Below are 16,567 nucleotides of genomic sequence, written 5' to 3' on the forward strand. Positions count from 1 at the left end.
ACACACACACACACACACAAATATATTTAATTATTTTTTTAAACCACAACTGAAAAAATTCTTTGCCATTGGGTAGAACTAAATCCGACAAGAAACCCTATTTATTAGTACTATTACTGTTTTCTTTGGCTCCACATATTATATAGATAAAAATGGCAAAAAAGGGGAAAAATTGTAAAAGGAAAATATTTTGTACAAAAATACAAAGTTTTAAAAGCTCTTTAAGTATATTTCATATTATTACTAAGAGTTGGCCTATATATCTGTATGTCTGTATATTCTTCCTACATTTGGGATTTTTAGAAATGGAAGGCACTGTTTACACAGTATATGTTTAAGTTCTTCCTATAGCTCAACAACAAATGATAGTCTTTTTCAGATTGGAGCATTCCATACTTTGGAAGGTATAACTTGCAGAATTGTATGGTTACTGGCTGAGAAAAATCTATGTGATTCAGTCCATCTGTACACTGAAAATCAACATATCACAATGGGGGAACGTTTTTGTTCCCAAGTCCCTGGGTGATGGCGGACACTAACAGACACTGCTGTCAGTGTTTTCCACAACTGGTTTTCAGTGCTTTTCTTCAATTTGGTGAGAAAGGAGTATCCTCTGCCTTCGGAAGCCATTCCAAATTTTGCTCATGTTATTACATTGCAGCCCATTATAATGCAGATGATAGTGCTAAAACAGAGACAAGAGGATGGGCGTTAATTTCTTAAAGAATTAAATTAATTTACAATTCAAAAAAGGAACATGAGTTTTTATAGGAAGATCATAAAATATGTCCTTCAACGATGTTTATTTTTTCAAAGAAATGCTTACAAGTTCTTCTTCATATTAAGCAAAAGCTATGTTTCATTTTGAAGGAGGCTATTCTGGGGAAGCCTAGTCCCAATCAAATCCCAAATGGCCAAATGACAAATCTGGGTTATTTATCATCATCTATTGTAATTACTTGTTTAGATGTCTGTGTTCCCCATTCCCAACTGACCAGGCTGTGAGTGCCTTGTGCGTCTCGAGATCCCTAGCACTTGGCCCAGTGCCTCACACATGAAAAGTGCCCAACTGGTGTCTGTTGAATGGCTAGATGCATAATTTGTGCCCCAGTTACTTCCAAAAAAAAAAAAAACTGGAGCAAAATATATCTGAGGTTTCTGTTTACCATAACCTTTTTTTTAAACAGTAGCTTTATTGAGATATAATTCACATACCCTATAACTTACCCATTTAAAGTATACTATTCGGTTTTTTGGATATTCACAGAGCTGTGCAATTCAGAAACTAATTTTAGAACATTTTTAGCACCTTACCCAAAGAAACCTGGCACCCATTAGCATTCACCCTACAGCCACCACAAACTTTTAAATCTAGTTCTGATGAAGAAAACTAAGATGAGAGTCATGGATTAAATGAAGTTTTTCATAAGAATATTGTGAAGTAAAGAAAATCTCCCAAAGGCCTCGTTGGAGTATGAGCTTATAAGGGGCACAGACTGTATCCACCCATTATCTAGCACAGCACCTGCCCATAGAAGATGCTCAATAAATACATGTGGAATTGAAAGCTTGGCCACCTGCACTATCTGTGTGTGGAACTCTATGAAAAATGCATGATATTGGTGCCATATGTTAAAGAACAATGAACTGACAATATTATAAATTAGTCTAACATTTGAGTACATCCTCTACAGCAGGCACAGTTGTGCTTCACTTAAATTAACTCGTTTAAGACCTCCCAGTACCCTGTAAAGAGGATACTATTATTATTCCCATGAGCCTTGTAAGTGGCCGAACCAGGACTGGAACCCAGACAGCTGGTTGCAGAGCCTGCATTCAGAACTCTTACAGTTACCTCCTCTCTCCCTCAAATGGGACAGAGCTCTGCAACTCCCTCTGCTATGCACTCTACTGCTTACCTGTCTCCCTGACTTTCTCGCATATGAAGTTATTGATGTCTTCACACTGGAAATCGTTCCACTGCCCAGCATAAATCAACCCAGCACAGTCTTCTCCTGGCCCATGACCATGACCCCAGTTATCTGGCTGTCCAGCTTTCCAATTTCTTTTAACAAAACAGAAACAGAATGTTATTTGTACAGTAAAACAGAAGTTTTCTTTACTCAAGAGCAGCAAAGAAATGTAAAAAACCAAACCTGAAGCATGTTATTTGTCCTAGAATGAAAATGCATTGTTTAAAAAGCAGTGCATGCTCTTATTCAGGATAAGCAGCAGCTGTTTTGCAGAGGTGGGGATGTCTCCAGTTTACACACTCTAAAAGGTCCTGTCTGGGTTGGGGGCCAGAAGTCTGGGGCATAACACAGCATCTCCCTGTAGGCTTGTAATCTTTGCCACAGTGAAGTCAACACACTGAGCTGCTTCATTACAATGCGATGGGACTGGATCCTTCTTCAACAGTTATGTGAATGCTAACTTTTTTTTCAATGTGGTAGAATATTTATGACAAAAATTTTGCCATCTTAACTATTTTTAAGTGTACAATTCAGTGACATTAATTACATTCACCATGCTATGCAACATCACCATTATCCAGTTCCAAAAGTTTTTCATCACCCCAAACAGAAACTCAGTACCCCTTCAGCAATAATCCCCTATCCCTACTCCCCCAGCCCCTGGAAGCCACTAATAAGCTTTTGTCTCTATGCATTTGCCTATCCTAGATATTTCATATAAGTGGGATCATACGATACTTGTCCTTTTGTGTCTGACTTATTTCACTCCACATGTTTTCAAGATTCATCCATGTTGTAGTATGTATCAGAATTCCATTTCTCTTTATGGCTGAATAATACTCCATTGCATGCATATGCCACAGTTTGTTCATCTATTCATTTGCTGATAGACACTTGGGTTGTTTCTACCTTTTGGCTATTGTGAGTAGTGCTACAATAAACATCGGTGTACATGTGTCTGTTTGATACCTTGCTTCCAAATCTCTTGAGTATACACCTAGGAGTGGAATTTCTGGGTCATATGATAAGTTCAAAGTTTTGAGGAACTGTCAAACTGCTTTCCACATTGGAAGCACCATTTTATATTCCCACCAGTAATGCATGAAGGTTCCACTTTCTCCACATCCTCGCCAATACTTGTTATTTTCCGTTTTTCTATTAACAGCCATTCAAGTGGGTGCGAGGTGGTATCTAATTGTGATTTTGATTTGCATTTTCCTGATCACTAATGATATTGAGCATCTTCTCATATGCTTATTGGCCATTTGTATATCTTTGGAGAAATGTCTATTCAAGTCCTTTACCCATTTTTTCATTGAATTGTTTGTCTTTTTGTGGTGGAGTTATGAGTTCTTTATACTTTCTGGGTATTAAACCCTTATCAGATAATATGGTTTCTAAGTATTTTCTCCCATTTTGTAGGTTGCATTTTCACTTTCTTGATAATATCCTTTGATGCACAAAAGTTTTTAATTTTGATGAAGTCCAATTTATCTAGTTTGCCTTTTGTTGCTTGTGCTTTTGGGGTCATACCAAAGAATCCATCGTCAAAAATAAGGCCTTTAAGTTTTACACCTATGTTTTCTTCTAAGAGTTGTATGGTTTTAGTTCTCACATTTAGGTCACTGATCCATTTGGAGATATTTTTTGTATATGGTGTGAGGTATGGATTCAAGTTCATTCTTTTGCATGTGGAGATCCAGTTGTCCCAGCACCATTTATTAAAGAGACTATTCTTTACCCATTGAATGGACTTAGCACCCTTGTCGAAAACCAACTGGCCATAGATGTATAGGTTTATCTTTGGACTCTCAATTCTATTTCATTGCTCTAAATGTCTGTCCTTATACCAGTACCACGTTGTTTTGATTACTGTAGCTTCATAGTATGGTTTGAAATTAGGAAGTGTGAGTCCTTCTACTTTGTTCTTCCTTTACAGGATTGCTTTGGCTATTCAGGCTCTTGGCAATTCCATAAGAATTTGAGGATAAGCCTTTCCATTTCTGCAAAAAAGGCTATTGGGTAACTTTTTAATGTACAGTAGAATGCTCACTTCTGGGTATATATATATATATATATATATATGTATATATATATAAAACATTCTTGTGAGAACTCAGAGGCATCCTTGTAGACTTTGATATCTTGCCTCTAGTAAGTCAAATTCATGCAGAGAAAGTGAAAGACCCTTGATAGACATCTACAAGAACCTGAAATAAACAATTGGTTAGAGTTGTCTGGTTAGGTTGGAGATAGCTTGATTGCTTTAGAAAGAAATAGTAATTTAATCTTACTGAAAATGACTCATTTATTTCCCTGCCTTTTTTTGGGAGAGAGATCATTAAAAACAAGTTTTCTTTAGGATGAGTTCACTTGGGGTTTGTTAACTTGGATGCCGCTGCTCAAAACAGCTCTTTGGCAAGGTTAGTAGCTCTGATTCTGTTTCCTGCAATAAATTAGCTGTATTTTCAGACTCAATACTTGAAAGCTAAGTCTTCCCTAAGAAACAGGTTCTTGCACAGAAGCTTGTGGTTACTGCCTGAGGACAAGCTTGCCTCACGTGGAGTGTCTGAAAGAACATCTGAAAAAGGAGGTACTTCCCATAATGATGACTCACTACCCCATCAGCCACAGGGTGCGCTGGGGTCACCGGAGGATAGAACCCATATTACCCCACATCTTTTGACAATAAGACCAGCAAAACCCAAGGGCAGTGGGATAGGATAATTGAAGGTTACAGTTAAAGGGTGGGGGAAACAAGGCAGAATCGACTCCCCCACACCAAATGTGTATTTTGGAATTTTTAAGAAATGAAAAGTGACTTCATTTAAATAAATCTAGTAATAAAAAGATAATCTAGAGGAAACCATCAACCTGTGAGAGTAATAATCAGAAGATACTTAGGAGAGAGAATTAGAAATAGTCATTCATTCACTCACTCAACAGATATACATGGAACTCCGTCTATGTGACAGAATTCTAAGCAAAGGCAACACAGCAGTGCAGACAACAGACGAAGCCCCTGTTCTCGCAGAACTCAACTAACAGACAATAAACAAATGGATTCAAAATGGGAGACTGTCACAGTGATGCCAGAGCAAGATGAAGGTAGAAGGAAAAATAGTGATTAAAAATGAAAAGTTTAGAACTTGCCTACTTTCATGTATGTTTTTTGTCTGTTTCTGCTCACCGTGCAGGACTTCTCAAGAAATGCCAGGGATACCTGAGGAGTTTGATTTTATTGATGTATGTTTTGTTCACTTTGAGAGGGTTTGATTTTGATTTTGTTTACAGAATTTGAAAGCTATGGTCCCTGAATGTATAATGATGGGACACTTGATATTTTAAACTTCTCAGTTAACTAAAAAAAATAAAAATAAAAAATAAACCTGCTGCTATTGAGTCGATTCTGACTCATGGCAACCCTATAGGACAGAGTAGACCTGCCTCATATGGTTTCCAAGGAGCAGCTGATGGATTCAAACTGTTGACCTTTTGGTTAGCAGTCATAGCTCTTAACCACTACACCACCAGGGTTTCCTCTCAGTTAACTGGGACACTATAAACATGACTTCTAACAGGTGACCTGCTTAATATTTTCCCCTTGCATTTCCTTGTATTTTAAGTAGATAAAAGGGAGGTGCAGACTAGACAAAGAGATCATCGATTGCTAAGAAAGGAGATAATCTATATTGCCATTCTGCATTCGTTTTTCCAGGTCACTGGGATTCTTCATGTACAGTACTCAAGGTTATCTTTAGGGACTAAATGCAGAACGCAGCTCTGCAGCAGTGATGGAGGTGAGAGAGGTGGTGCAGGCACCATGGGTGTGGGCAGCCTGAAGCCAGGCTGCAGGGGCAATTGGTCTTGTAAACTTATCACCAGAGCCTCACTGCATCTCTTCAGAAAAGCTAAAAATCACATGGAGTGACTTGTGGAAAAGCCCTCAGTCTGCATGCTTGTAATAAAACAGAACACATCCGATAAATATAAAATCCAATTTATTTTAGAGAAGAATTTCAGCTAAAATGGTGCCTTGACCTCATTCACAGGTAGATTCTGGAAGGAAGAATGGCAGAAGCCTGGGCAGAAAATCCCTGAATCCCATATAATAACACACACACCACGGATGTGATTGGGTATCAACGCACGTGTGTACTTGGACAGCATATTCTAAGTACACCAGGAACTTGGAAACATTGCGACTGACTGTTCCAGGGAGGTGGAAACACACATGCCCATCAGCTGGTGGGTGTGACTCTCCCCCAGGATTGTGGGTGTATTCTAGTGGAGGCAAAAAACACACTTCCAATCTTAGGAATGGCTCCTTCCAACCTCACAACTCAGTACTTTCTTCTTGACCACAAGACTGACTGAAGCCTCATGGCCAAGAGACTTCTACTGGTGAGGCCCTGGCCTCAAAGCAGGAAAATCTTAGTAGTGAGAAACATTTCTTTGCTATAGAATTTTCTCCCACTGCTCTGGTTTGTATTGTGGAAGATTCCTCTGTGGCGGCTTGAGCCAGTGCCACTCTGATAGCAACCTAACGCATGAATCAGAGTGGGTTATTATTGAATTAGATGATGTCTAAGGCCCTCTTCTTGTCCCCAGCATTCTGATTCCATACTCTGAAAACATTATATGCAGTATTACAGAGTAGTTGACATGAACAGAAAGGCAATCCATAGTTTCTCTTCGTGATTTAAAGATGAAAGCGGTAACTCTTGACAGCTTAAACAAACAAACAAAAAACCCAAACCAGTTTCTGTGGAGTCAATTCTAACTCACAGTGACCCCATGTATGTCAGTGTAGAACTGTGCTCCATAGGGTTTTCAATGACTGATGTTCTGGAAGTAGATCACCAGGCCTTTCTTCCAAGGTGCCTCTAGGTGGATTTGAACTGCCAGTCTTTTGGTTAGCTGAGTGCTGAACTGTTTGTGCCACCCAGGGACTCCACCAAATGATGTCCTGTGTAGTGCAACCAGGAAGTGGACAAGAGGAACAGAGGAGATTCAAATGCATTTTTGGAAGACTATTACATCTCTGAGGATCTAAACTGGGGCAACTGCAGGCAGGGTGGAAAGAAAGGGTACCTTACAATATGCCCTGAGCAAGTGGGCAGAATCCATATCCTATTTGTGTCCAATGCTCCCAAGTCCAGCAGGCAGCCTCTTTTAACAATGACAACCTTTGCCACATGACACACCTTACATTTGTTCCATCAAGAATAGAAAGATTAGCTGTGACATGCTCCTGGTTTCACTGCTTCTTCTATTGTTTGTCTTTTCTATTTTATTGTTTTCTGGTCTTTATTATTTTCTTCTTTCTACTTACTTTGGGATTAATTTGCTCTTCTTTATCTACCCTCTTAGGGTGGAAGCATAGATGATTGATTTTTGACCTTTTTGTCTTTTCTAATATAAGCATTTTAAAGCTATAAATGTGCCTCTTAGTACTATTCTAGCTGCATCCCACAAATTTTATTATGTTGTTTTACTTGCTTGAAAACATTTTTGAATTTCCTTCATGATTTCTTCTTTGATCCATGGATTACTTAGAAATGTGTCATTTGATTTCCAAATACTTGGTGAATTTTCCAGATATCCTTCTGTTATTGATTTCTAATTTAATTCTGTTGTGATCAGAGAACATACTCTATATAATTTCAATTCTTTTACATTTATTGAGACTTGTTATATGGTCCAGTGTATCATTTATCTTGGTAAATGTATCATATGCACTTGAAAAGAATGTAAATTCATGGTTGTTGGGTGAAATGTTCCATAATCGATTAAGTCAAGTTAGTTGATAGTGTTAAGTCTACTACATTCCTATTGATTTTTCTATCTACTTTTTCTATCAATTATTGAGAGAAGAATGCTGAAATCTCCAAGTATAATTGTGAATTTGGCTATTTCTTCTTTCTGTTCTCTCAGTTTCTCTTTCAAGTACTTTGAAGCTGTGCTATTTCGTGTACATGCATTTAGGATTGTTGTGTCCTCTTGACTGTCATGTGGTCCTGGAAACCATACTTTTTGTATGAGAACTAGGACAACACCTCTCTCTCTAGTCTAGATCCTCCAGCCAGCACGGAGACTGGCCCACAGCAGACATTCGACAATAAGTCACCCAATGTTATCAAGGGGGTGAAGAGATCGAACCTGCAGACAGAGGACTAATGTGGGCCCAGGAGAAAGTTTTTACAGGTCTGTGGTGAACTGAGCAACATCAGGACAGTATGTGTGCCTGTAAGATGACCAGCTTTCTTTCCTTGGAAAGGACTACTGGGGTTTTCTTAATTGGCAAGTGAAATCTTGGCAAGCTATGTCAGCCCTCCAGTTTTTCTTTGAAAATTGATTGGGCTGTGGATAAAAAGCACCTGGGAACCTTGTCCAGAGCCTCATCCTGAGCCTAGCACAGATTACAACTCACACCTGTCTTTTCTCCAACCAGCCTATCCTGCTTCAATGGAAAAACTGCTGCGAGATTCATTGAGTCAGGCATATGCTTCACTGGGGATAAGCCTTAGTTCGGGTCTTGGGTGCCCCCTAAGGCCCTTGGCATCTATTCCATGTCACCACGGCCTTTTGTTTGCTTGTCCAAGCACTGTCTTTCTCAAGCAGCTCTCATCATAAAAAAGGAGAGGGGACAAGAGGCAGAGGAGAGAGCCTTTGATCCCTCATCTATATCCTTTTTATTAGTAACCACAAAAACCATAAACAATTTCAAAAGGGCTGTGTGTGCATTGGTGACAAAACGGTCAGAGGAAAGCTGTGAAGCTTAATTCCTCTGTCACATTCATGCAGCAAGGCATGGGGAGGGACCAGGTCCAGAAACCACTGCTGGAGCAGTGGGAGGAAGGTGGATGGGCCAATGCCTGGCGGCCACAGAAGAACAGAGGAGGAGGGCAAAGGTGAGTCTGAGTAGGTGGGAGAGTTTTTGGGGATATTTATACTGGTCAGGGACCTCTGGGAGCCTGAAGTCCAGTCCCCATGGCTTGGGTCTCTGCCCTAGGTCATGGCAGAGAATATTTTTCTTGTCTTTTTCACAACCTGTTGTGAGACCTGTGTGTGATCTCTCAATCAGTACACTGTAAAATACATAAATGCTAGGTAGTATTATTCTGCAGGTCTCCGGGTAGCACAAACAGTTTGCACTTGACTACTAACCTAAAGGTTGGTGGTTTGAACCCACCCAGTGGCACCATGGAAGAAAGGCTTGACAATCTGCTTCCGTAAAGATAACAGCCAAAAAAATCCTATGGAACAGTTCTATTCTGTAGCACATGGGATCGCCATAAGTCAGAATCGACCTGACAGCAACAGGTTTGGTTTTATTCTTTTGGTTTATTATTCTGCAGTTACTCTTATAATACTTATGATTATGACAATAATAGTAATAATAATAGGAATACTACCAACCCGTTGCCATCGAATCAATTCCAACTCACAGCGACTCTATAGGACAGAGAAGAACTGCTCCATAGGGTTTACAAGGAGTGGTGGATTTGAACTACTGACCTTTTGCTTAGCAGCCATAGCTCTCAACCACCATGTCACCAGGGCTCCAACAAGAATTCTAGGAGGTAACATTTTTCAAGAACTTCCCATGTGCCAGGCACTGTACTAAATGCTTCACATATATACTATCTCATTTAATTTTCACAGAACTGAGGTAGGGACTTTTGTGATAGTCATTTCATCGATGAGCACATGGAGATTTTGCGTGGTCATGCAGCTGTGACCAGGTCACGCAGCTGTTCAGTGCTGGGTCAAGGCCTTGAACCTAGATCTCACTGACCCCGGAGCCTGTGCTCTCTCCATGTGCCTGCACTGGCTTTGTCTAGTTTGTGCCATGTTTATTATTATATGTCAAATTAAATTAGCCTTCAGTTATTGAGTCTTCATAATATGTCTGCCTAATTTATTCTTGCTTTTAAAGTTTGATCCTTCAGTTTTGGATATGACATGTGTTCCTTTCTGTGGAAGATGAGACGCAGGGCCAGTGCTATGGTTGAGTGCTGAAGCCAAGGCTCTGGGGAGAACTCAGAGGGAGGGGCCGTGTCTGGGGACTCAGTTCCAAACAAGGCATCTCGTGATTCAGTCCTTCTCAGGGTCCCAGGTCTCCGGGTCCCACTGCTGGCATGATCCTCTAAAATCACATCCCATAATTCTTGCTGGAGCCCAGGGAAGAGGCGGAAAATTTCATCTTGGGAGAGCTGGCACAGACTATGATGTTCTGGCTCAATCCATCCCATATGGGCCAACAGAGTGTTTTCTTGGAGGAAGGCTTAACACTGAATTTCTCAGTGAGTCTAACCCAGACCTTGTTTGCATTTAAGAAAAGTGGAGGAGACTGATTTTTTTTTTTTTAGCTGCCTTGCTTTAAAAAGAAGATCTTAATACTCTTGACTATCAAAAAAACAGATTTACCTTTTATTTTTAATAACCTCTGCCTGTCACCCCCAGCTCTGACACTCTGCTGCTCACACTTTAGATGTTAACTCACGACTGTTCTCTGGAGGGGCATCCCTGCCGTGCTGGGCCTCTCCTTGGGCAGCTCAGGCAAATCCCCAAGGTGCCAGCTGGGGTGAAGCCTCCTCTCCCCAGAAGAAGCACATGGAGAACCGTCTCCATCAAATCCGCAGGCGGGTACCCCCTTGCCCGCGGGGCAGTCTGAGCCCACCTGTGGAGCAGATCTAAAATCTTCAAATGTTCCACCTCAATGTTTGGCCACTTTTTTTTTAAATGAGATCACCTTAATCAGGTTTCCATCTACATCCTCTAATCACACTCTTCAAATTGAGGATGTGAAAGTTCACACCTGCCTGTTTGCCTACCCACGTGCACAGCACACACATGCGCACAGAAACTCGTCTGAAAGCCCATCTGACCTGTCAGTCACCCCTGGGTCCCTACTCCTTGCTCCCGGGCGGATACAGATCTATGCTTCTGCATCATGACATTGTCTTAGACCCGAAACACCACGTTTTCTGTCCCAGGGTTGGGAATAGCACCCGACAGTGAGCTGCTTGCCCTTTGCAGGTCTCTGTCCACGCTCAAAAAATTCTTTCTGAGGCTGCACTGCAGGGCCTGCTTCTCCGTGTCATGTACACTAAAGGCTATTCAGAAGAGGGCTTGTATACATTCTGCTCAATTTGGGGCATTTTGGGAGGCATATTTTTACACCATGAGAGGCAAAGCAGGAGGAGGAAGAAGTGAAATTCAAACTGGTACAGTTTAGTCGTCTTTAGACCCTGGGGTAGTGTTATGGATTGAACTGCATCCTCCAAAAAGATATGTTGAAGCCCCAGCCCTTGTACCTTATTTGGAAATAGATTCTTTCATTGAAGGTGTTATCAGTGAAGTTACTGAGGTCATACTGGAAGAGGGTAGGTCCTAATCCCTTCTGAGTGGTGTCTTTTAAAACGGGAGAACAGACAGACACAGAGACACATGGGGGAAGACAGATGCCGTGTGAGCTGCATCTGCAAGCTGAGAAACACCCGAGGCAACCACAAGCTGGAAAAGACAAGGAAGACTCTTCACCTTCAGCCTTCAGAGACAGCATGGCCCTGCAGACACGGTGACCTGGACTTTGAGGCTCCAGAACTGTGAGATGATAAATTTCTGTTCTGTAAAGTCACCCACTTGGCAGCATTTACAGCAGCCTCAGCAGACTAAGACAAGACTAGGGATGAGGCTCATGGAGACTCTGTGCCCCCGTGCTCCATGAAGGTGATGCAAATTGTTTCCATTCTTTGTTGCTGCCTTTATAGAACTCAGGTCCCATCTAATTTCCAGGACGTGTTAACACCGTTAGGAGACAGTTATCTCAATGCAGCTTTGTTTGTGGTCCGCTTGAATATCCAGTTTGTAGGAGCGTCACAAACCTGTAGCTCAAAATCACACTCTGGCCAGAAGCTGAGCAGGGATGGGGGTACTGACTGTGCCATCCTGAAGGGAACTTCCAGGGCTTCTTAGAAACACTGCAGGGGTAAACTCTGCCTGCCTGAGGCTGTTGGGGCCCTGTTATCCTTCGTACCTGTTGCCAGTGAGTCAATTCTGATTCACAGCCACCCTATAGGACAGAGTAGAACTGCCCCACAGTGTTTCCAAGGAGTGCCTGGTAGATTTGAACTGCCAACTTTTTGGTTAGCAGCCGAGCTCTTAACCACTGTGCCACCAAGGCTGGTTAAGAGCTTGGCTGCTAACCAAAACGTCGGCAATGAGTTATCCTCCATAGTAGCATTTAAAGAAAATGCCTTACCCAGAAGTACCCTACATTGTAGTTTTAGGAATCTCTTATGATTTTTTTCTTTGAAATGAAAAAGTTTCATTTCATGAAACAAAACAAAACACACCAAAAACCTACTTTGTGGCATATCGGTACTCAACCATGATTTCCCTACGTAGAACTCAGAACCATTTACTGGTACCCAGGAGTGTTAGTGTGAGAGCGGTGCCTAGGACATAAGATCATTAAGGAAGAAACTGTAGGCAGTCGGGCAGGAGGCGCAGAGCAAGCAGTGTGTGTGCCCCAGTGCGGAAGATGCTGAGCACTCACTTATATTCTGGAGACGTCCCGTCCAGCCACTTCCATTCGTTTTCATGCTCTGAGTCCGTGAGGCCGATCCAGTGGCTATCTTTCCCTACTATCTGTTTTTTTATCCATTGCTGAAAAATAAATTAGTGAAGGTGCATTATTATTTCTGGGAATAGATGTCCCAGGGACTTTTTTTTTAAACAAACATTTGGAAAAAAGGACAATTTAAGAGATGATGTGTGTCAGAACATGGACACCGTTCCTGCTGTCCTCTTTCTCATTGCACTTGTTTTGCACTGTTTTGGGGGCTTTGGCATCTTTTCCTCTTAGTTTACAGGTGATATTGAAGTGGTGCTCTTCCTCCTCTAATCACTTAGATAACTCAATGAATTCCACTGGGCTTCATTTCCCGGCCACCACATATCTCTCCTGTGTTCTAATAATAGTAATTACCATGTCACTACGGAGCTTTTTGGGAGCCCTGGAGGCGCAGTGGCTAACAGCTCAATTGATAACCAAAAGGTCGTCAGTTCAAATCCACCAGTTGCTCCTTGGAAACCCTCTGGGGTAGTTCTACTCTGTCCTATAGGGTTGCTATGAGTCGGAGTCAACTCAGCGGCAATGGGTTTTTTTGGTTTCATGGAGTTCTTACTCTGTACCGGGTACCATGCCAGGTGTGCTGTATGCATTGTGTCTTTCAGCCCTTACAACAACCTAGATGACAAAGATAATAGGAGTCCCTAGGTGGTGCAGATGGTTAAAGGGAAGGTTGGAGGTTTGAGTCTACCCAGAAGCACCTTGAAGAAAGACCTAGCAATCTATTTCTGAAAAACCAGCTGTTGAAAACCCTACAGAACGCAGTTCTACTCTAAGACATGTGCCATGAGTCGGCGTTGACTCAATGTTAGCAACTAGTTTTTTTCTTTTTTTTTTTTTTAAACAAAGATAGTTTGAGTGGTTGAGCTGGGATTGGACCCAGGTCTGAATATTCTAAAGCCCAGGGGCCTGACCACTGTCCTTTGTGCGCTCATTCTTGGTCGGTTACTGTGGGAAGCATCTGTTTGCAGGGCTGTGTCTCCTGGAACTCCTTAGAGAAGAAGAAGATGATCACTGGAAGAGTGTGGCACTAAAGAAAGAGCACTGGCATTGTTATTAAATGGACCTCAGTTTCAGTCTCAGCTCTGCATTTACTTATTGTGCCATGAGTAAATCACTTAAACTTTGCTGGGCCTCCATTTTCTTATCTGTAAAATAGGGATAATAGTATCTGTGTTCTAGAGTTGTTGTGAGGTTTAAATGAGAAAATACCTCACACAGTACCTGGCACATAACCAATTGTCATTGAGTTGATTCTGACTCATGGCAACCCCACGTGTGTCAGAGTAGAACTTCCCCGCAGGGTCTTCAGTGGCTGATTTTTTAGAAATAGATCGCCAGACCTTTTTTCCCAAGTGCCTCTGGGTGGTCTTAAACCTCCAACCTTTTGGTTAGCAGGCAAGTGTGTTCACTGTTTGCACCACCCATGACAGCGCCTAATGAGTGGTCCCTATCATTATCATGTGTGTGCTCTGCCTCCATGGCCTTCTCTGCTCTTTCTGACCCTGCTGGGGCCATATGTCTGGTCCCTTGCACCCCATCCCACCCCTATGGTATCACGCCTCTTGCTTCTCTCTCTGCAGGTGCCTGGTACTAACTCACAGGCTTCTCTTCTGTGCTCTGGCTCTCCCAGCAGCCACTGGGAAGAGCCACACATCTCCAGGCTTGATAAGCAGTATCTTCCAGGTGGAAGCATGAGGACATAATTTCCATGCCATGCATTCCTCTAGTCACTGGATATCCCCCAAATCTTCATAATGGACCCTTCTGGGAATGTTTATGTGAATACGAATTCTTGATGTCTTTGAGTCCCCAGTAATCATGCGATTTCCAGATGTAAACTATCTTTAAATTATAGTTTTCCCCAAACCCAGTATGCTGCAAACATACCTGTTCTTCTCTTGTGTTTATGTAGACGAGATGCGAAGACTTGTCTTCACAAAAAAGTTTGGCATCATCAAAAATTTCTTTCTCAACCGAAAAATAGTAGCATTTGTCTGTGAAGTTCTTCCAGTGAGGAGGGCAACCTAGCAATGCAAAGATTTAAAGCATTGATTAAAAATATGCCCAAAGCACCATGCCTTTCTTCAGATACGGTTAAGAGGCCAAAGCCACGGCCCTGCTTTGCTCACAGGCAAGCAGCAGCCCCCGCGTCCGTCCGTGTGTGCAGCCTGTGGCTGAGGTCCACTGATGCGCTAGGAGCAGAGACCAGTACAGAGAAATGAAGTGCAGAGCACATGGTAGTTAAAACCACATAATCTGGAAAATATCTGTGACTGGCTCTTTGTTCCTCTGCATCTGGATTAGTTATTAGACAGAAATAACAGAAACAACAACAAAGACAACAGAAAGAGGGGCAGACACAGATGGTCAGTGTCATCTGGAATCATATGGAACCCATAAACAGTGAGATGTGAGAGCCTAGACCCAAAAGTATGCTCCTGGGGCAGCAGAGACAAGCAGCAGAGACAATCTAGTGTGGGTCAAAGGAGAGAAAAATAGGCTTGTCTGCTAAAAAAATGTGCAGAGTTTTGCCAAAAGTTTAATTATCAAAGGCATCGAGACACACTAACGCCTTCTCAAAAAGAAATTAGATCTGGGTGTCAATAACAGAAAGTTCCATCTGCATGCTGACAGAGTTAACCAAAGAGGGGTCCATCCCCAGGGTGGAGAGCATAAAAGGGGACGGGGGCGGGGGGGCAGGGGTGGCCAGCCTCAGGCTTCCATAAAGGAAATGTTTGTGATGGGTTAGTCTTCTGAGGGCCTACTTGACTAAACCAAACACGTGCTAGAGAACCTGATGGGGATCAGATAGAACAGCACGTGTGCCTAGGTGAGGCCATGGGGCCTGGGAAAACAGCAGAGCCCGCCTGCCTGCCCCGTACCAGGTTTTCACTGCCAAGTAAGTGGGGCAGCGGAGGGTGTGTGTGTGGGGGCGCACACTGTGGGCCTTGCCCACCCAGTGTGAGGGGCGGCTCAGACTTACCGTTGGCCTCTGGTGCTGAGGTTGGCTCGTTCTGCAGGGCCAGGGGCACAGCTGCGCCTGATGGGCCTGGGGGGCCAGGGGGACCTTTGGGGCCTGGCAGGCCAGGCACCCCTGGCAAGCCTGGCGGCCCTCGGGGTCCAGGCACCCCAGGCTCCCCCACGGTGCCCTGCAGGCCCTGGAAGCCGGGAGGGCCCTGGGGGCCAGGGAGTCCATCCTTGCCTGGTGGGCCTGGGGGGCCTGGGTCCCCACTGGGGCCCTGAGGGCCGGGCTTCCCAGGGGACCCGCGGGACCCTTTGGGGCCCTGTGAGCCTTTGGAGCCTTTCCCGCCGCGCTCTCCAGGGGGGCCGACGGGTCCAATTGGGCCTCTCTCACCGGCTGGGCCTGGCGGACCAGGTTCCCCCTTCTCTCCTTTCTGTCCTTTGTTGCCAGTCGGACCAGGGGGTCCCTGGGATCCTCTGTCACCTTTGGGACCCCTGGGGCCAGGAGGACCTAAAATATGAAGAAATGTAAATGACATAAACATGACATCCAATTAAAAAAAATCTGGACGTATAAAATATATACACTAAGGATTATTGTTTTACCATACTATTGTTGACTGTATTTAACAAGCTTATCCTTCCTGCTTCAAGCATTTAGAATGTATCTTAACGATGCCCAACTTTTATATCCCACTGACATTTCAGGGGAGAGACATCCTCATGTTAACACTGGCAACTCCGCCATCCTCAATATCCATGTGACTTCCACCATTCACTTGGGGCTCCCTGGCTCTGAGTAGTCTGGGCCACCTTGTCACCATTACAAAGGCTGTGCCAGTTGGGATCAGGATTCCCTCCCACTAATTTCCTCTTCATTGATTTGACCAATATTTATCAACGAACTCTTTTTTTTTTTTATATATTTTATTGTACTTCAGGTGAAGGCTTACAGAACAAATAGTTTCTCATAAAACAGTAGCACACA

General features: G+C 43.0%; 1 protein-coding gene across 1 annotated transcript in view; it reads right to left on the minus strand.

The window, feature by feature from the left end:
- Positions 1-73: 73 nt before the first annotated feature.
- The window catches only part of COLEC12 (collectin subfamily member 12), a 225,309-nt gene continuing 208,815 nt past the window's right edge, over positions 74-16,567 (minus strand). The window contains exons 6-10 of the mRNA XM_004389698.3: positions 15,602-16,090; positions 14,506-14,642; positions 12,541-12,650; positions 1,920-2,065; positions 74-685 (exon numbers count right to left, since the gene is read on the minus strand). Of these exons, the coding sequence (XP_004389755.1) occupies positions 666-685; positions 1,920-2,065; positions 12,541-12,650; positions 14,506-14,642; positions 15,602-16,090 (902 nt within the window). The 3' untranslated portion in view covers positions 74-665. The remainder of the gene's footprint in view (positions 686-1,919; positions 2,066-12,540; positions 12,651-14,505; positions 14,643-15,601; positions 16,091-16,567) is intronic.

Source organism: Trichechus manatus, unplaced genomic scaffold (assembly GCF_000243295.1).
Source record: "Trichechus manatus latirostris isolate Lorelei unplaced genomic scaffold, TriManLat1.0 scaffold00256, whole genome shotgun sequence".
Classification (NCBI taxonomy): Eukaryota; Metazoa; Chordata; class Mammalia; order Sirenia; family Trichechidae; genus Trichechus; species Trichechus manatus.